At 46.0% G+C, this 20,476-nt stretch overlaps 1 protein-coding gene across 1 annotated transcript; it reads right to left on the bottom strand.

Moving 5' to 3' along the window:
• Positions 1-189: 189 nt before the first annotated feature.
• Positions 190-19,666, bottom strand: bcan (brevican). Its single transcript, XM_018678655.2, is given in 18 exon segments — positions 190-2,641; positions 2,732-2,915; positions 3,013-3,157; positions 3,235-3,317; positions 4,038-4,196; positions 4,285-4,389; positions 4,781-5,033; positions 5,287-5,490; positions 5,492-6,135; positions 6,520-7,356; positions 7,680-7,973; positions 8,221-8,348; positions 8,772-8,946; positions 9,939-10,331; positions 10,840-10,922; positions 16,718-16,994; positions 18,727-18,871; positions 19,534-19,666. Coding segments are annotated over 16 exon segments (3,813 nt in total). The 5' UTR covers positions 16,723-16,994; positions 18,727-18,871; positions 19,534-19,666; the 3' UTR covers positions 190-2,520.
• Between the last annotated feature and the right edge of the window lie 810 nt (positions 19,667-20,476).

Raw genomic sequence — 20,476 nt, 5'->3', positions numbered from 1 at the left:
CATTCCGATCACAGAGAGAGATCATTTACCTGCTATGTTTAGTGTTGCCATATTTTTCATTCCTAACAAGGTCTGATGACAGAGACTCCACTGAAACCCTGAGTCAGATTTAAACTTTATTACTTTGGTGACTCCTTGTGTTAGCATCGTAAGTGACAGTGTGATAGACAGCTGAAGGACAGCAAGAGATTCTGAACTGGGATTTTATTATGCCTCCAATCAGGGGCTGTAAAAATCAAAACGCAGCCGTAACCTGGAAGTCAAATGATAACAAATGCAAACAGCTGTGAAGGCTGCAGCTCTGCAGCTTGTAGGTTTTAAACTAATGAGTTCCTCAGATAGGCCAGTAAATGATTTTGAGCAAAAAGGTCATGAATAATCAGTCATATCTATATTTATCTACTTCAAATTCTCCCTAAAATAACAAAAGAAACGACAAAGTTAAGACTCTGCTAATTAAGAGTCACATGATCATATTATATATTACAAATACATTCTTACAACCATACTATTTTTAATTTGTTAATTTTTATACAGTTAAGTCAAAAACAACATGTAACAAGAGCAAAAATTCAGACTACATTACAAAATTACAGTTTATTTCTCTTTTTTTTTCATTGGAATCATTTTATCTATATTATTTCTACATGTACATTTATGTAGTCTGTGTCCATTAGATCAACGATTAACATCACCTGCTTTGTTACTGTCACACAGTCTATTACAGCACTCATTTTAAAACTAGAAAAAGGTACAGTGGATGAGCTCATGTTGCATTAATCAAAATATTTGTTTGTCCTCACTGATCGCAGAGGAACAGCCGTCACTTTGAGGTCAGTAATCTACTTACATCTCAAATTAAACGCTCTGATTAGGAGGCTGTTTGCTAATAATACAAGTCTGACCAAATACAGATACAGTACAGTTCAAATAAGCAAACCATAGCACAAAGTCTAAGAGACACCTGAATAAAAAGCACCAGAGGACGAGAAGAGTCAGTGATCTGCACTCTTTAAAAAGATAGTGTGTGTGCACATGTGCAGGTGGTTCAGCTCTGTCTGAACCAATCATTCATTTTCTCCTTGGTATCATCTGAAGAAAGATAAAAGCAGCACAGCTGAGGAGTGTCCCTATTTTCTCTTCAACACTGGACAATATCTCAATCTCCAGCACAGGATCTGCTCATGTTCAAGCCTGAAACACACAGTCAGACTGCAGGACGACAGCATCAGGACATGGCTGAGCTTCAGTCTAACTGCCCTGATTAATGTCAGGTGTTTAATTAAAGAGTCTTTCAGACGGGAGGCTCGATCAGGTTTCCTAGTTCTGTGCTCGGAAAGTATAAAAATGTGTGTTTTCTAAGGGTTGATATGCAAGCAAATGCACACACACACACACATGTTTTCCAAGAGTGCAGACTGTGGGACATGAAGGCTGACTGACAGCTACTGTTCTTAAGCACTGATACAAAACCCCACAAAATTAAAAAACAAAGAATCTTCCAGGTTGTAAGCAGGACAGGCTTCAGTGAATGTCAGACCAGCTGATGCTGAGAATTAATTCACACTTTATCAAGAACTCACAGGCAAAACTCACCGACAGCAGTCTGTTAATGAAATGTTAAAACACGGCACCAGCAGTCAAATTCATGAATTCAACATTGTCGCTGAAAGGGCTGATTTTAATTCCACAGCTGTTACGTTTAGTTACAAAATGGCTGTTGATTAAGAAAGTAAAGAACACTACAGCAGTCATTTTCCTCATGAGTACGTTCGCTGTAAAGGACAGAACTTTAACAGAATAGAATAGAATTTGTATTTAAATATTTCCAGATCCCTTAAACCCCAAAACTAAAGCAGTTTGAGACAAAGTCCCTCCTACCTCCTACTTGGTGCTGGGTTTACATGATAGCCTACATTTAATTTGGTTTATTTAAGGTAAAAGGAACTAATTACTCGCACTTTAAGCATGATCGGAAATGTCTCAGAGATATATCAACATATTTGTATTTTGTGTGCTGATAACTGGGTCTACAGAGATGGAGAACTTGGGGTAAATGTGCTTTTCCCTGACTGGGACCAGGTGTTTTATGATTGTTTCATATAAAAATCCTTCTTGCATGAGAGTCAGATGATGAGAAAGTATCTTGCAAACTGCACAAACCTTTCGATCCAAAAATAAAGATGTTTGATCTACGGTTGTGAGTAGTGTGCAGGATCCTCTCTTATCTTCTCATAACACTGGATGTCATTTTTTTCCAGGAAGCAGCAGCATTTTGTTCCAATCAACAGAGCCATCTGAATCTACAGGACTTTTTAGACATGCTTCAGTTTTTCCAGCATATATTTGGATTACAGCAGTTTTCCAGATTGTAGCATTAACGGCCTTGAGATTTCTTCACTATGAAAGATTACTTTTAATGCAGAAACTGGGCGGGAATGTCTACTGAGACACAAGACGAGTGGGACAACAGGAAGAGGAATATTTTTTTAAAAGGCAGGATGGCTTTACACGTTCCACTTAATGTCCCAGAATAGCGGCGTTGCTTTCTCCGTGGCTGTACCCAGGACCTCCATGGCCTCCACCACCTCCTCGTGCTGATGAGGAGGTAAAGTCACTGAGTCTTCCTCCACTGAATGGGCTGGAGGAGGGAGGAAAAATGACAAGGTACGTGTTCAGTACAGAGTGTTTCCCCCTGTGCTCAAAGACATCAGGTAATTAAAGCTCTTACCTGACATGCAGGTGATCAGAGGCTCCTCCCATTGGCCACCTGGGCAGGCACTTGATCACAGGATTCAGTTTCTGAACGAACCCCTCCTCACAGTAGTACCGCACCTTGGTGTTGGTCTCATAACGCAAACGCTTCTTCCCAAACACTTTAGCGTAGGGAACCTGAGGGGGCTCGCCACAGGAGGCTGAAAAATGGAGAGACGACTTCTTTGTTATTTAGATCCTAACGCTAAAATACAAAACCTGCACCGGAGAGGGTGCAGTTCAGTCGGGCGGACTCACAGACACCCTTCTTGCAGGTGTAGGACAGGTGGTAGTTGCACGGTACGTCGCTCCAGTGGCCGCCGTCGTGCCACACCATCACTGCGCAGTCCTCGCCGGACAGGAAGTAGCTGTCAGGCTGGCCTCGGTACCAGTTCTCATAGAGCTGACACAGAGACGAGACGGGATTAAAACAGAGTCACATGGAGGAAAACAAACGACGTTAAATACAGCTGCACTCACCAGAGGGTTCCCGTCCGACCAGCGGAAGTCTCCCTCAATGGTTCTGTCATTCAGTCCGATCCACTGATATTCTCTGTATTTGTCTACAATAAATATCAGAAGATATGAAGATATGTATCAGAGCTAATGAAGCGTTATATATGAGTGAGGAGTCATTTTAAAGACCAGGAATAAACAGAGATATAGATCAGATGAGTTTAAACTGTGACTGCAGGAAGTTACATTATGTAGGACTAAATATACTGGCTTTTATTCTGAAAGTTTAACACACCTGATGCTAAGTTCCATTATAAAACCCTGCGGACTGATTTAGTAAAGATGACTCCTTTATTCCTGCTTACACAAGACCTAGTATCAGTGTGTAACATCCATGGTAACTGCCCGCACGGTGAAAAGAACCGGCACAAGAATGTCAGATAGTTATCTCCTCGCCTTGTTGCCAGACGAGATAAAACACCAACTTCAAAACCGTGAAAATAAAAGATTCAGTAAGATGGAAGACATGAGAGGTCATTGTTGTGTCTTGTCTGGACAAACTTGAGAGGCCTCGTTGTTACAACAAACTCATCACTTTTGTATTTTCTGTCTGAATGGAAGGAATGTTCCTGTAGAAGATCTCTAGTTTGATATGTGCAACACCCAGCGGCTTCATCGGAGGATTCCCCACTGCCTGTCTTAATTAAAAGTGCACGTGATTTTAAAACTAGATTAAAATTCAACTTCAAATCTACTTCTTTGGCTGCAGGTAGTCACATCTACCTCCCTAAATCAGGTGACTTTTGCTTCCAGGTCTCGAGGTTTACCGTTGATGTAGTCCTGCTCCTCGGGGGTCATGACAGAAATGAGGTGTCCACCACACATCCGACAGTGCTGCTCAGCCGCCTCCCAGCTCTGCCTCTTGGTAAAGTGACGATAACAGAAGCCCTGAAACTTCTCCCAGCCCGGCTCACACACCTCCAGGTCTGAGGCAGAGCAGACGAAGAATTATCAGGAAGGTCGTACAAAACCGCACATGAACACTGAAGGTTAATCAAAGAGCTGACAGTGAACCTGTCTGGCAGAAATCTCCTCCATAACCGGACAGACAGAAGCACCTCGCTGATTCACCCTCGACACAAGTGCCTCCATTTAAACAAGGGTTCTCCAGGCAGGAGTCTGCAGACACGTGAAGGTGATGAGGGTTAATAACACAACCTGAAGAAATATAAACACCCATCTCTCGAGTGCATGAGTCCTGCACACCCACAGCTTCCTTAAAAACCATCTTTAAACCTAATCCACCAGCAGAGGGAGCTGTTACATCAGGAATGGGACCCGCTGCTGAGTCACTGTCAGGCTCTGCTGCTGTTGAAGAGACACATCACTTCAAGTTTAAGTTTAAAAAACAAACACTTTAATGGTGAGATGAGGAGTGAGCTCTGCTCTGAGTTTTCATGTTTAAACAACTTCAGACTTTTTGTTTTCAGCCTGTGTGAACTTGAACTGCTTGTATTTTTAAATTCATTTATAGTTTCTGTTATCATCGAACATGCTGCACTTTAGGTACCTGACATGTCTGTTTGTCTTGCAGCAGAAACTTTGGCAGCAGGCAGCGAGGCCGCCATGGCCGTGTGCTCCTCCTCCTCCTCCTCCTCCTCCTCCTCGTCTGGGTTCACGGTGGAAGCAGAGACGGTCACATCATGAAGGTCTGTGGTGACTGTTGGACTGGACGTCTCCTTCACGTCCGGGCGCCATGTGCATATTTTAACTTGGGGCTCGTCGGTGCCGGTCGCCCCCCTCGCCTGCCTCTGATCCATGTCCTGCTGAGACAGTTTATCATGTACAGGTTATTTCTAAACACACACAACTAAACTTAACACACACCTCCATCACGAGGCTCTAAACTGCAGCACCTTCTTCAGTTTCCCACATCAGGGATCTTTATCCAGTTACCTCCACCCTAAACACTCCTCCACACACACTTCTGCCCTCACACTTTATTTATCTGTTTGCTCGGCTGAGCATCGATATTTTTTACCTCCAGGAAAAGTGAAACAGCTTCAGTCCTCCAACTTTTAAGAGACAGCTTTCATCCCCACAGGGGAAATGTTGATGCCTAAAATAGTTCTCACCATTAAAGCTGCTGCTGGTGGTGATCTCCACCACCTGTTCTGTAGAGACATCGTCGGATCGCTCAGCGACGGGAGGCTCGGCGCTGTATTCTCGGTCAGAGCGAGACTCCTGCGGGGTGGGGGAGGACGGCTCCGGTTCCCAGGCCTGGCGTGAGGGTCAGGTCAGGGATCAGTGTGATTTTTACATCTGATGGAGGAGGTGCGCCGGTGCCAGCCTCACCGTCGGTTCCCTCGGAGGCGTGGTCTGTTGAGACGGTCGGGTTCGTCAGCAGGAGTTCTGGTTTCATCTCTGGGATTTCTCCCGATGATTCACCTGATCCCTCTCTGGCGTCGTGTCCTCCGCTCTCTGGGACGCCGTCTGTGATATTCTGCGTCGTGGTGAGAAATACCTCGGGGCTTTCTCCTAATCCCTCCTGCTCATTTTTCTCCTGGATGTCCTCCAGAGGTTCGGCCCCAGATGAAGCATTGCTGTCAGGTATGAAGGTGATTATCTCTGGGGAGCTGGCTTCCACCTCCACAGCGGGGGGCGACAGGGTTACAGAGACCAGGGATGTGGACAAAGTGACGGGATCGTTGTTTAGAACAAAACCATCCACACTGGAGCCTGAGTCGTCTGTGACCGTGACGACCTCTGCCGTTGGGGTTTCTGCAGGATGGATGTGTCCGCTCTGCTCTGTTGGATCATCTGGTGCTGCCTCCTCTGAGGTGCTGTTGTACTCCTCGTCACCGTGCTCGACTGGGATGGAGGACTCGGTCGTCACAGCCGAGTGCTCTCGTGTAGGATCATAACCTGTCGAGATAAGAGAACATGTCTTCTCTGCTACAGGAAGTTAGCTTGAAAATGGAAATAAAAACATCTCTCAGTCTGAGACCGACAGAGGAACAAGCTGTGCAGTAAAGAATTGTATGCTGTTAATGTTTATATTCTATTTCCATGGCACAGAATAGCCATAAAATTTGGATTTTATTATTCTATTCTAGCATCTACTGTTTTCTTGGGAGTCCATAAATAATCTGGATGCTGACATGAGCTGAATTTACAGGCTGGAAACTGATAAACATGATATTAATGTTGTATAAGAACAGTTCGACTGATGACAGCAGAGTGTGAGACGTCCTAAAACCGAACCAGGTCCCTGTAAGATCCTGACTTCAGTGTTCCTGGTCTACTTACTTGACTCAGTCGTAGTGACCAGTTCAGAAATGACCACCAAACTCTGAGTTACTGGGTCTTGCATTTCCTCATCTGGAGGAGTGTGTGCACTCTCCTCTCCAGACTCCTCCTCCTCTGTCGGTTGGTGCTCAGGTGGTGCAGTGGAGTGAACACCTGACGTAGTCACTGCCGATACCTCCTCAGCAGTACCGGCGCTGGCCTCCTCTGGCTGTCCTGAAACATCGTACGATGTGCTCGAGTAGACCAGCTCAGTTTCAGTGGCATGTTCCAGCTGGACCTCTGCAGTGTGGTCCTCTGGTGACACGGGACGCTCCCCTTCCTGATGCACCTCTGAGGAGATGTTGAGCAGTTCATCTGCACCAGCTCCAGATGTTGCATGAACTCCTGCTGTATCCTGAGTTACAGTCTCAGAGAGAGTAGCTGTGGGTAAAGTCCAGTCTTCACCTTTGGTTACTTCACCATCAGCCTCTGGAGAAGCTGTTGAATGTAGGCGATGCTCTTCATGATCTGTGGTTGGGTTTTCTTCAGGTGCAGGTTGGTAGGACTCTGGGTAGCTGGCCCTCTCTACAGGCTCCCAGGTGTCTTCAGTGGAGAAGAGCTGCTGAAGCTCAGATGGAGGAGTGACGGACTGATGAAGGTCTCCTGTGAACAACGGGACCAGTTCTACAGGTCTGACCGTCTGGGCATGTTGCACCTCTTCAACCCCCTGTTCTGTGGCCTCACTGAGGCTGAGCTCCTCCTGGGCAGGATGAGTTGAGAAAACAATGTCCTGGCCGATGTCCTCTGGCTCAGTGGAGAGAAAATCCTGAGGAGGCTCAGTGTAAGGTCCGTTATCACCTGGAATAAAGAGCAGAGTTAGAAAATGTTATTTTATAATGTTAATTACAGTATTTTCAATACAAGATGTATCCTCCAGCACCAAGTGGTTGGTGTGAAATGCATGCTGGGAGGCCACAAGTTCGTAAACAAGGCAGCTACCAAAGCATTCTTGATAAAAAGGGCGGAGCCAGAACGTTTCCAGATGTGTGGAAGAGATTAGATAAAAGTTCTAAAATAAGAGAATTTTGTGTGACCAAATGATGTATACAGGATTGGAGGGTGAACTCCGCCAACACACCGACACATCCTGACACCCATGAGCTGTGAGACTGGCCTCTTACTTCTGAAGCAGTAGACATCGTGGCGAGTGTGGGCCTCGGGGAAGCCCGTCTGGTTGCTGTAGCGGTAGACGGTTCTGACCCCGGGTTCACCGCCTCCGCAGCGCTCTCTAGGGGTGACGATGGGGTACCGCACGCTTCCGTCCGCCAGCCACCCCGGACTGCAGTGGTTCAGTCCGTCGTTCCAGGCTGCGTACAGCTGAGCCGTGGTGGCCAGCTCCGCCCCGTGGCTCAGACAGTAGGCTTTGGCCTCCCAGAAGGTGAAACGCTGGGGGGCGGAGCCATGGAACACCTCACCTTTACACAGGGATACAGGTGGTGGCGTTTAAGGATCTTTAGATATAAACACATTTGTGCACACTTCAAACTGAAAGTCAAATATTAAAAATATCACTAAGATTTTGCAGAATTACTTTCATTGTTTCTGTACCTGATGAAACAGAGGCGTCCACATACTTTTCATTGTTTGCATCTTCAATCCCAGCAGCTGCAGCTGGTGATAAAGTTGTTACCATAACTTAAAGTAAATCTGTGATTGTCTTACCCTCAATATTCTCCACGTAGCAGTAGACGTCGTACAGCTCATCGGGCTCTAACAGTCCGTAGTTCCTCACTCCCGGCAGTCCATCCATGTCCCCGAAACAGCCCTCTCTGGGCATCTGAATGGGATACCTGTGGAAGGAAATGACACCCGGCGCTGAAACTCCAAGTATCTCCTCCTCTCTAATGGCAGCACTCCAGCCATCACACTTGTCTGAGTGAGTGTTGAAGTGGGGAGAGATGTTCGCTTTGAGATCAGATGAGTGGCTCTCAGCTGCTCGATGATCTGTGTTCTGATGTGCAGGAGTAGAAATGTTAGCTGGCTCCAAACTGACCCACCTCCACGCTGGACGCTCCCTCAGCTACATGTCAGTGTGGCAGTTTACTGTTGTGGTTTGTGAGGAGCTGCATTAACAGTTTGGGCTGTTGCCTAATGTACGCTGAACATCTGAGAGTCTCAGACCTGCGTTCTACGCAACCTGACATCGAGCTGAGAGCCCACTTGATCCAGCGCTGAGTGTGGATGTGTCCTGTTTAACATTGAACCATCCTCACCTCACTGAGTGGTCTGAGAGCCAGCCCGCGTCGCACTGCTCGTACCCGCTGTGGTAGGCGGCCAGGAGCTGCTCTGGAGTGGCAATTTCAGCGCCGATGTCCTCGCAGGCCTCTCTGGCCAGCTCGAAGGTAAAGGCGTAGCGGCTGGAAGCGTCACGATAATGAAACACCACCCCTGTAAAATCCAGAACGAGAGCTCTGTGTCATCATCCTGCAAAATGAACACGGTTACCATCGTTCGTCACCCCAGATCCAGGTTCAGTGTCTTTTCTCAGGGTGTTTTTGCATCTGGAGTTCAGTTTCTTTGGTCGAACAAGAGAATAAATGCTGTTTGTGTTCTCTCTGACTTTTTACAAACCAAGATGAGTAAACGTTAGGACACGAGCAGACAGGAAAGCTTTGTTTAGAGTTTGACTGACAGCTTTCACACCAGCACTAACAGATTAGGTGTGAAAGCACAATAAATTCACCTCAGTGACAATAAACTGAACACAGTGACGTGAGCAGAAGAAGAATTTGCAGCTCTGCTTTACTGGGAGAAATATCCAGAGTGGAGGTTCATTTCTAATTTCTTTCTTTAACAGTGAATTATTTGTCAGGGTTTGAGAGACAGTCCTCAGTGTTTCCAGCAGAGAAGTCTTCAGTTATGCACTGATAAAAACCAGGACTCTGACAAACGATTTTTCTTTTTTTCTCGTGAACTGAAACAGCCTGAAAACAACTTGCAAAAAGCAGAAACAACTGTGTGTGTCGTCTCTTTAGGTTTTTAACTGCACCTTGTTGTCCTGCTTTCTCTGCTGTTTCTATTTAATGTGATCGCAGTGAAAGCAGCACTCAGCGCCTGATAAAGTAGCTCACAAATGACTGCGGTCAGAGAATCTATACTCTATTACTTGGTTGGCGCTGAATGAGACGGCCACTCATGACAGATGTTGAGTGTGTATTGTATAATATAGATACTGTTTGTTTGTTTATTTGACCTTGAACACATCTTCTTTACTTCACAGACTGAGTCAGAGAGCAGCTGGTGAACACAGTGGAGCGTTTAGCAGCTGAAGAGCCAGATATGTTTCTGCAGGTTTAGCTTCAGGGTCACGTTTGAGGCTGTAATTTCTCGTTCTGGTTCTGTGTGTTTTTTGGATTCCTCGTTGCTTTGATGGTTCTCACCTTTGACCTTGATCTGAGCCACGTCGTCAGCGTCCTCCAGGCCCTGCTGCACCTCGCAGCGGTAGAAGCCCGTGTCGTTCTGCCTCAGGTTCTCCAGACGCAGGGTGAGGTCGGCGGGGGAGTAGGCGTAGTTGAGCAGCGAGGCCCGGTCCTTGTAGGCCTCGCTGACCCTCACCCGGTCTCCGCGGGCCACCAGGATCTCCGTCTCGCGGTCCTGAGTCAGGACGCTCCACTTGACCCGGGGCAGAGACAGCACGGCGTGGCGGCCGTTGGTGGAGGGGGACGGCGGAGGGTGGGCCAGAGACACCAGGCAGGGTAACGTCAGAGAGCCGCCCAGCACGGCCTTGACGGGCGGGGCGGTGGGGATGGTCACATGGAGAAGCTTCGAATCATCTGAGGAGAGGAAGAAGACACTGTTATGACGTCCAACCACCACAAGTTTACTTTCTTTTCCACTTTTCTAACAAAACCCTGCAACCAGAGCCCGAGCTTGACATTTAACATCAGCACTGGACTACAGGCAAAACCTTTAATTGGACTGAGGTGATTGATCGCTCACCAGTGGAACTATAGGCAAGCACACGTGTTTCTGCTGCCTCATACAACAAAGTGATATCTGCAGGAGGTTTGGAGGTTGTTAGCAAAGCAGAGGAGAAGCTCTGTCATGTTGCAGGTGCATGTGTTATCATAACGTACAGGATGAGATGAGGACCGGAGCTGGGACACCCTTGAAAAGAAAGTCTGCATGTCAGCAGAAACAGTGAATAACAGGAAGTGATTAAAGAGCACCCCCCTGCCCTTAAGAGTCAGAGGTCGCGTGTGATTTAATGTAGCTCTGGTTGTCAGTGGTGGATGGTGGCGGTGAAGGTGAGGGGCGTAGGGGGAGGGGAGGGCGGCGTACCTGAGTCGTGGTGGGGGGTAGAGGACGACGGCAGGACGAGGAGACAGATGGCACACAGCAGCACAGGTAGAAACTCATCCAGTCTGTGGGAAAAAGACAAGAGAGGAGGAGGAGGGACAAAATGTCTGGACGTGAACATCACAAAGACTTTGGTTTTAAAACATCCTCTTACTCCGACCTCCTAATTTCCTGTGGTTCACTGTTTACTTGACATCACAGGAAAATAATCCTGACTGTGTACACGCTCTGTCACCTGTAATTCAACTGAGGTGGAAGTGAAAAGGCAGGAAACTGTCCGGCTAAAGATTAGCTTCAATCACCTCAGTCTGATATATCTTATTCCTCTGGGCCACTGTTGTCCAGTGAGCACCAAATGTAGATTAATCCGCTGCTGAAAATAGTCCCCAATGAATGCACTATAGGAACGACTGGGCCTGTTTTTTTCTTTCTTTGTCTTTTGATGAAAAACATATTTCTAGTTGACTCTACTGTCTTTACAGGTGCACGTCTTTATTGATCATGAGCTGATGTACTCTGAGGTGTTCTAAAACATTGGCACTGTGGTATTTGTGCTTTTTTAATTTTCTTGTTTCTGACACATACCGATACAAATCAACTCAGTGTTTTTGACGACATTTCTGTTGCTGAGACTTTAACACTTGAATGTAATGTACGTAAATAATCTGTTTAACAGTCAGTCTGTTTTCTCTGACGTTTTTCTTTCTTTCTTTCTGTTGATGTTTTGACTTTGTAACCAGTAACATCTTCATGGCAGCATGAATAACACCAGTATCTTGATATGATCTTCACTCTCAGAGTTCAGATCACACAACAAAAAAAAAAATATGACAAACAAACTCGACAGAAGGAACTCGCAACTTCATCAACATAATGTACTACAGAGATATCAGCAGCATCTGAGCTGGAAAACACGGAGTGAAAACACTGCACAGAACTCATCCTGTTCACACTGATTCAGAAACACGAAGGACTGTTTCAGACCGGGCACATTCACATCAGTTTTACAGCTTTAAACAGCTTTCAAGTGTTCTCTTCAGTTTTATCTAATGGTTTTATTAATGAGTGATGATTCTGTCTAACTCTGATTTGTTGTATATTTTTGGACAAAGACATTTTTCCCCTCAGTGAGTCTCACCGTGGCTTAATAAAGGTTAAACGAATAAATTAAATGATTTTTGTTTTGCTTGAAATGAATCAATGGCTTTGCAAATTAACAAACAATCAATAACCAAATTGAATAAAAACTTGCAGCTGCTGTCAAACATGATTAAAAAACTCGTCATCTTGATTTTGTTTGATGAAAATGTTTAATTTTTTGGCGTTAAAGTGGGAAACTCCACCGTGTGTGTGCGTGTGTGTGTGTGTGTGTGTGTGAGGCAGACAGACAGACAGACTCGGACAGACAGAGGGACTGCCTGTGTGTCCTTGGAGCTTTTTAGCTGCTGTGAGTCAGACTTCAGGAGCTGCAGAGTGTGAGCTGAATTCTGATTCCCACCAAACTCCCCGGAGGGTCGGACCGAAGCCCAACCTCCAACTTAACTAGATTTACCATTATTACCACTCCTTTCATCCTCCAGCATATTCACTTTTCCTTTTGGTATCCTGCTTTTCTTTGTTGTATTGTAATCCTTTTTCCTCGCACGACTTCTTTTCTGCCTGGGTGCTAACTTAAGTTTTCTCCTCTCCTTTACGAACATGCCGACCAATTATCTCGCGCTGCGTTCAGAAAGGCAGGAGAAAGTCTGTCATACACAGCTCACACTAATCTTCCAATTATCAGACTTTTTTTTTTACAATAATTAGGAGGATATTTGAGCATGAGCAGGACAGTGTGTGCTACATGCAGCTGCATTCATGATGTGACCTTTTACACCAAAGGAACCATTTAATCCACTACTTCTGTGTGGTGCTAGGAAACTCCTCAGTGGTTTCTCCTCCAATGAAAACTTGGAGAACACTAATAAATTAAAAAGTTAAAAAGCAAACAATCAATATTTCAAACAAGAGAGATGTGATGCCCAAAAGATGAACTCGTTATCAGTTTCACCTGAAACGAGTCGGTCTTTAATCAGCGTGTGGCGAGCAGAGAGGACGAGTGAAAGCAGCATTACACTCGCAGTGACGTAGGAAATTAAAGTTTGTTTTGTGGCTCTCAGCAGAGACAGATTTCTAATCAAAACAGGATTAATAAATAATCACTCAAAGGTTTTTTTTAATGCCTAAATTTGGCTCTGTCATTCTGAAATGAAAGCTTTGAAGACAGAAATGCCACATGGGATAAAGCTGTTCAAATCATTTCACTGAACCAATCAGCAGACTGGTAGATCCATAAGGTATCAGCAAGTTAAAGTCCTCAGAGACCAGTTAGGTGAATCATCAGGACAATAGACGAACAACCGATGTTAGAATATATCTGGGACTTTAAGAAAAACTCCAGGACCGAGCTTTAACACCTGTTGTTTGCACTGATGATGGTTTCCCAGGCCAACCTGATAAAACATTCAGGGTATCGTGGTGTTTAGAGTCCTCAGGCTAACTGCAATAATCAGCCCCGAGTGCTGCACAGACAAGCTGACAAACAGCTCCGAGCCTAAATATGTAAATGTATTATAACAGGGAAAATATTACTTTGATAATCAGCCTGACACTGCGTTCAGGACTGGAGGATATTCAGTTTTAGCTGCATCTGATCAAAGACACATCAGTTCAGGAACTGTTTTTTCTGTAAGTTGATTTAGAAACAATAAAGTTTTGCAGCCGTTTCAAACTCTGATTGGACGTCTCTGTCCCTGACTCGCTTCCTGGAATTTCTCCCTACTGTCACTGTGAAATAACTCCCAGAGAAAACACGTGATTGGTCGACTGCTTCTCCAACTGGCAGAAACTGTTGCCACCTGATTTATCTGAAGAAATCAAAGATGCAGGCAGCGATTCAGACGAAGAGGAAAACAGTCAGGGACACATGCACCTACAGAGAGGTTCTTTTAAAGTGGCTGTGAGGTTGTTTTCCACCTTTATAATGCTGTGAAAAGTTAGAATAAATGAGAAGGTGAATGGGCCAAAGCAGCTGTCAACCTGTCACGCTGGCTTCACTTCATATTTACACCAAGGAAAAGGACAAATTTACTTTAAATCCTCCTGACTGCTGCTAATATTCAGCTCCTACAACCGCCTCATTTTCAGACTTCTGTGACTCGCTCTTTGTCAGACACACAGAGTGTCGGGTTTATGGCCCAGAGAGAGAGAGAGAGAGAGGGTGAGGTGGTTTTCCTCGGGGGAGGCAGAGCAGGCGAAGGACGCATCCCAGGCAACATCACAAGTGCAAAGACAGGCATCACAAGTGGCTGAATAGTCAATGACTTCACCTTGAGGAAGAGGCGGTGGGGGCCAAGAGAGAGGATGTTTGACCGCTCGGTTTGCCAGGAAAGGTCATTCGAGGCTGGAGGAGAGGAGGGGAGGAGGAGGGGAGGAGGAGGGGAGGAGGAGAGGGTGAACTACATTCTTAAAGGACTGCACCAGCTTTGTGAGAGTTTGGCCCATTTGTCACTTTACTCAGTGTGTGATGAGAGGGCTGCTGCTCCGGTGGATGCAACCCACTGATTCACACATGCTAACATTTTAGCATGCTGCACAGCGCGTCCGCGCACCTCGACAACAAAGCAGACCTTTCCAAAACACCTCGACGGCGTCTCTCTGATGCCTCTGTCGCAGGTTTTGGCATTTTGGAAAGTTCAGTCTCGATCATTAACTCAAGGTCCATGTGCTTCCAGAGCTTTCAGACAGATTTCAGCAGAAGCTCAGTCGTCATCAGATGATTAATAACAGGTGTCAGCAGGTGATGAAACACTTTAATGCCTTTAAAGGCTTAAATAATCCAGTGCAGATACACCAGTCTGGAATGAACAGAGCCTGACTTATTACAGGTTCAAGCCTGGTTCAGATCAGTTTAAAGGCTCGAGTCAGAAATAACATGGCTACCATCTTGTTAAGAACATTAATGAGAGAATGAGTCAAACTCAGCTCTCAACTTGCTAAAGGAAAGGAAAGGATTCGTGGGATCAACTCAGAGGAAGCTACCACCACACACATCGGCACACCACCAAAACCAGCCTCCCTGTGCCCCTGTTATTCAGATTCAGAATAGGGTCCTCCACCACTTGCTGAGCCATCATTGGATCAACCGGACACCACCGCCCCTCCCCGCGCTCTACCCCTCCGCTTTCTCACGGCAACAACCGCCACCGTTACCCTGCCTCTGCCCCCTCGTCAGCTCCTCCATCAAACCGGCCCACCAGTCCCACATCGCGCCACCTCGAATGACTCGGTCTGCCCATCTCCAGGGGCAACCCCGACCCCCCCTGACTGACACAATCTGACAGGAAGCAAAGCAGCAGCCGGGGAGGGCTGGAAACAACGGAGGGAGGAAGAAAGCTCCGTACAGCGTGACCGAGCGCTGGGAGAGACGAGAAGCTCACAGGAAGGATTTGGAACGAGCCACCGGTCGGCCTCCAGCTGCAGCAGCCGAGTCTTATTAGCTGTTAGCCGCCGACTCTGTGCAACCAGACTTTTAAAGACGTGACAAAAGCCATAGGTTACAGCTTTAGACCTGTGTGTGTGTGTGTGAGCTGATTAGGCAGACCTGCTTTGAGTTGTAACACACAACAGCAAACACAGCAGCGGTCTGCACTCATTATTCAGCTGCAGTCACATTTCAGAGGAGCAGCTGGAAACTCTGCAGCTACAGATAAACCATAATAACCTGCACGACCTGCTGCCCCCGCTGGGGGCCCGCTGCACCGTCACCCACCGACACAGCACCACACATTAGTGGAGTTTAACTCGAAGACACACAACCTGAAAACTGCACCAGATGTGTCACTTTATCATTATTTCTAAAACTCCTTTCCTTCGCGTAAAGACGTCCGAACAAACCGAGCTCGTTACTCTGCTTCTTACTCACAGAGCAGGTTTTGTGCTGCTGATAAAGGCGTGCAGTGAAGAGGATCTGCACATCTGAACCAGCAGCTGCTGTCTCACATTATGACTAAATCACAGCCAGGAACATTTCATTTCATTATCCTTTATCCTGGATACTGTGCTCTGGGCTGACACGCAACATTTAACCCGTTATACTTCACTTTAAACCATCACAGGATGTTGTTCACTCTGCTTTTCCAGTTGAAGAATCAGCATTTTAGAATAACTCTGTTGAAGGTGCACTGTCCATCAGCTCTGAGGCTCCATGGTTCTGATACTCCTGTGATATTAAACTGAACTGCAGAGTGTTTTCATTGACCTCTGTTAACAGCCTCAGTGTGAGGTGTGTCTGGCCTTCCTTGCTCTCATCTAAAGCCCAGGTGTTTTAGTGGAGTGTAACTACGGATGGAACCAGTTACTGTACTTAGTTACATTTGCTGCTTCACATCAGAGGGAAATATTTGACTTTTTATTTGACACCTGTGGATTAAAACCTCGCACAACAACCCAGCGCTGTAATCTACACATATATGATGATTTAACTATAGAACGTCCTGCATAATGTGCTCTATTACTTTTGATTCTTCTACTTTTACGTTACTTTTGTACTTTTTTTTATAGCACTGCGTTACAGCGGTGCACAGTATCCTAAGTTGGCTCGGGGATGTGAGGGGTTCCTCCTGCCTGTGATGCTGCAGCAGGTGACTGATGCTTATCACGCGGAATCACGCATTTCTTTGTGTGTGTGTGTGATAATGACACTGGAGCCGAGAAGACGAAGACAGACGAACCGAAACGAATGAGTGGATCGGAGCTAAACACAGACAGGAGGAGGAATCTAAGATCTAATGATCAGTCACAAACACAGAGACGGACTCACTTCATCTTCACCAGGATCAACTCTCGCTCTCGCTCTTCAGAAGTTGTCCCTCGGGTGTCGGACAGGTGCAGCTCCTCTTCCCGCTCCAGAAGATTCCTGGGAAACAGCCGCCGCTCCTCGATCAGCAGGGCTCAGCCACAGGCGCTGACTGGAGTCCGTCCCGAGGAGGTGAAGAGAGGAGAAAGTGGGATGAAGGCAGAGTTAAAAGACCAACACCTCCCCGCTCCTCTTCCTCCTCCTCCTCCTCCTCCTCCTGCTGCCTGGAACATCATAATCCCTGATGAGGTGCAAGGACACAGTGAGGGCTGAGCCAGTGAGTTATTAATGATCTCCCCGTTTCTGTCTGTAAATGAAGTCACAGTTTAAACCTCTATCATCTGTGCATCGTCCTTCAACTGTCCTGTTTCAGGCAACAATAAATCTGTTAAAGCTGCAACACTTGACTTTTTAACGGCCAGCAGGGGGCAGAGATGACTCCACAACAGGCAAAGCATCTTTCTCATAACTGTGAAATATAATATAATAACTATTTATTCATTGTCTTCAGCTGATAAACGTTCCTCTCTCTTCACTACACCTGGTGTTAGAATGATGTTGGATCTCAGTGAGGATGATGAGTGGGTGATGATGCAGCCTTTAATAAAAACTCGTCAGGCTGCATTCTTTCAGATGGTCACAGTCAGACTGCTGCTACATGATATTATGAAAAACATCACGTCAGAATCTGTGGCTCCGAGAGTCTCTACCTGAGGACCACTTAGATTAGAGGCTCAACTTCCTGTTGATATAAAAACACTGATTAGAGAAGCTTTAAATAATAAATCAGCCCATGAGCTCCATGAATCTTAGTGGGGCTGCGGCTGAGTGGAAAACTAATTTGGTCAAACAAGATCAATCAACCCCTGAGCTCCTGAGCTCCCACTGGAAACCCACAAACCGAGAGGCAGAGTCAGAGCTGGAGCTCGGTCAGTTCTGCCTGCTCCTCATTCTGACCGTGTCCCCTACAGATAACATGTGTGTGGCAGCATTAAGACCCACACTGCGCTGCGCTCCGTCCATGTGTAAGGTCAAGTAGCAATCTGCAAAATGGACAAATTCCTGATGGCTTGGCAGCGAGTAATAAAAAGCGAATTATGCACATGTGGGCGGCGTGTGATGTGTGTAATCTGCAGAGGCTAGCTCCCATAACTTGACCCAGGGGGTAATAAAATCCATAAAATCCATATTGTGTTGCCTAATGAGACCAACGGTGCTCTTTCAAGTATTGCAGGGCCTTATTAATACAGCAGGTGAACACTTAATCTTCTTTCATTTCAAATGTGGGGAGTAATGTTTAAATCAGTAAATTACAGAAAGGATCAGCGAGCCAAAAGATGATTCCCATCGGCGTTTGTTTCACAACCTCAGACATGAAGGAGAAAATCTTGTTTTTAACTTTTAACACAGAAGAAAATCCAAAGCCTCTTTTGGTTTTAAGCTCTGCCTTTTTCTTATGGAGCTAATAACAGAGAATAAAAGCAAATGATTCACATTATTGGCCATGCACAAGGAGATTACAGAGGGATCAACAGTGTGGGATAATCTAGACTAGGGAATGGATTAAATCACGTTGCTGCGCAATATATTTTGCTCAACCTGGTCTGTAACACCAAGGCTAAAGAAGCCCAGGGTCACTGTGGAGGTGAGTGAGGCTGGAAATGAGGACTCAGGTTTCTGATTGTCCGACAGAGACCGGAACCAGCTTTGTTGAGGCAGAACTTGAAGAATTTTGATGCTCTGGAGTTTGAGAGGTTTTCACTGGTCTCTGCTGACAGCTGAGAAAAGTACCTGGCTCTTTAGTCACCATGAACCAACACATCCTAACGCTTGCTGTGGAACAGAGGCCCTCGCAGCCACGAGGTGCTAATTCACTGTATTGGGCTCTGAGTCTGAGCGGTTAAGCAGTTTAAATGTACAGAAAACAAAGCTTATCAATCTCCTGCAGCTCAGACTGTTGTTGTCCTACTCACTCAAACACTGTGTATCTGTTTCCTGGATTCCTGGCTGGATCTCGCTGGTTTTTAACTGATCCACTGTTCGGCATCAGTCTGAACTCTCTGGGTCTGACTCCAGCAGTTTAAGTTTTACTATCACTCAGTCAGAGGGAGATCCAACCTGAAAAACCAGAGTTACACAGAGACACAACAGGCAGCAGAGTGGGAACAAGTCAGGTCAATACCACGAGGGGTTAAGTGAGAAAAAGTTCTTTTAGAATTTGGGTGAACTGATCCTTTAAGCACAAGGACAAGTGCTGCATTCAACAGCCAGACCACAGTGGGCTCTGAACAGAGGGAAGAAGCTGCAAATTCACTAGATTTAAAGCCTCTCCACGTTACAAAAAGGCTTTTAATTATCAGCAAATTCCACTTTTCAGCTGCGGGTCCAGATTTCTACTGTGCAGTTTTTTCCCCGTCGTCTATTGAGAAGCTAAAAACACTGTGGAGTTCACAGCTCAAGAATTTCTAGTTGAGGTTCCACTGCCTCCTCTGCCAGCTACTTAGACTGTGACCATCAGATGCTTTGGCATCCTCTGTGGTGATACTGTGGTGTTCAGCTACAAAGAACAGACGCAGGACTTGTCTTTAGTTCAGGACAGCTCTCGCTCGCTCAGTCGAACCTGATTTAAACCCAGAACCTGAACGGGGCCTGGGAGGTTTGATCAGCTTCTCTGTGCCAGCAGCTGTGTGTGGTGTGGCTTTTTCAGCGAGGATGACGCGCTGTGTAATTAATGTGCTGCTGCTGAATCCACAGCAGGGAAACGCTGCTGATTTACTCACCTTTAAGGACAAACTCCTGCCAGAGGAGACGGAAAGTGGAGCAGTGTGAGTCTCCGGTGTGTTGGCACCTGTGTGCTCTGTGGAGAGAACCTGGACCTGGTCTGACGGTCTGACAGTCCTGTGTGTGACGTTCATTCCAGTAAATTACTATAACACTTCAAAATGAAGGCGGTAAAGATTTATTGATGAAAAAAAAAAAAGACAAAGGACTGAGCTGGATGTAAGACAAGTGAACTCATCAGACATTGCATAGGGAAGTAAAGTGTAAACAGCTGATTCACTGTAACTGAGTGAAAAGAGACAGGAGACAGTGTGTGACAGGAGAAACATGGGGGACGGTTTTCATGATCTGTTATCGTGTAGCTTTAGATTTAGAAATTTAAACCTCCTGCTCCAATCGACTGAGATCTGTGGTGTTTCTGAGTCACTTTTTAATCATATGTCTGGACATGATATAATTAAGTTAGTCAGAGTACAGGACTCAGGATTTCCTAAACTCCAGGCTGGAGCCGTCGACAACAGGACTGGATGATCAAAGCTGAATAATCTGTCAGTGTTTCACTGTCTGCACTGAGCAGTGACACATTTAAACTTCTTTATCATCCATGTTCAAGTGACAACGAGATGAAAAGACACTATGGTGGTGAGCTGAAGGCTGTCCTGGTGCAGCTGCACTGCTAAACACCTCGTGGAAACTTAACACCATTAGTATTAGTGTGTGTGTGTGTGTGTGTGGGAATGAGTACATGACTGCCCCCCAGTGGCAGACGCACCGTTTAAACTCAATGAAAACCCTGAGAAAGAATGGAACTGCTGAAACTGAAGGTCAAAATAAGAGTTATTCACGTTCTTCTTCTCCTGTGATAATATCAGGGTTTTAACTTTCAGGCAGCTGCTAGAGGATTATCCAGCACTCTGAACGAGCCCGCTCAGGGCTCCTGGT

The sequence above is a fragment of the Lates calcarifer genome, linkage group LG15 (genome assembly GCF_001640805.2).
Source record: "Lates calcarifer isolate ASB-BC8 linkage group LG15, TLL_Latcal_v3, whole genome shotgun sequence".
Classification (NCBI taxonomy): Eukaryota; Metazoa; Chordata; class Actinopteri; family Centropomidae; genus Lates; species Lates calcarifer.
The sequence above is the reverse complement of the archived record's forward strand: the minus strand, read 5'-3'. Positions and strand labels throughout refer to the sequence as shown.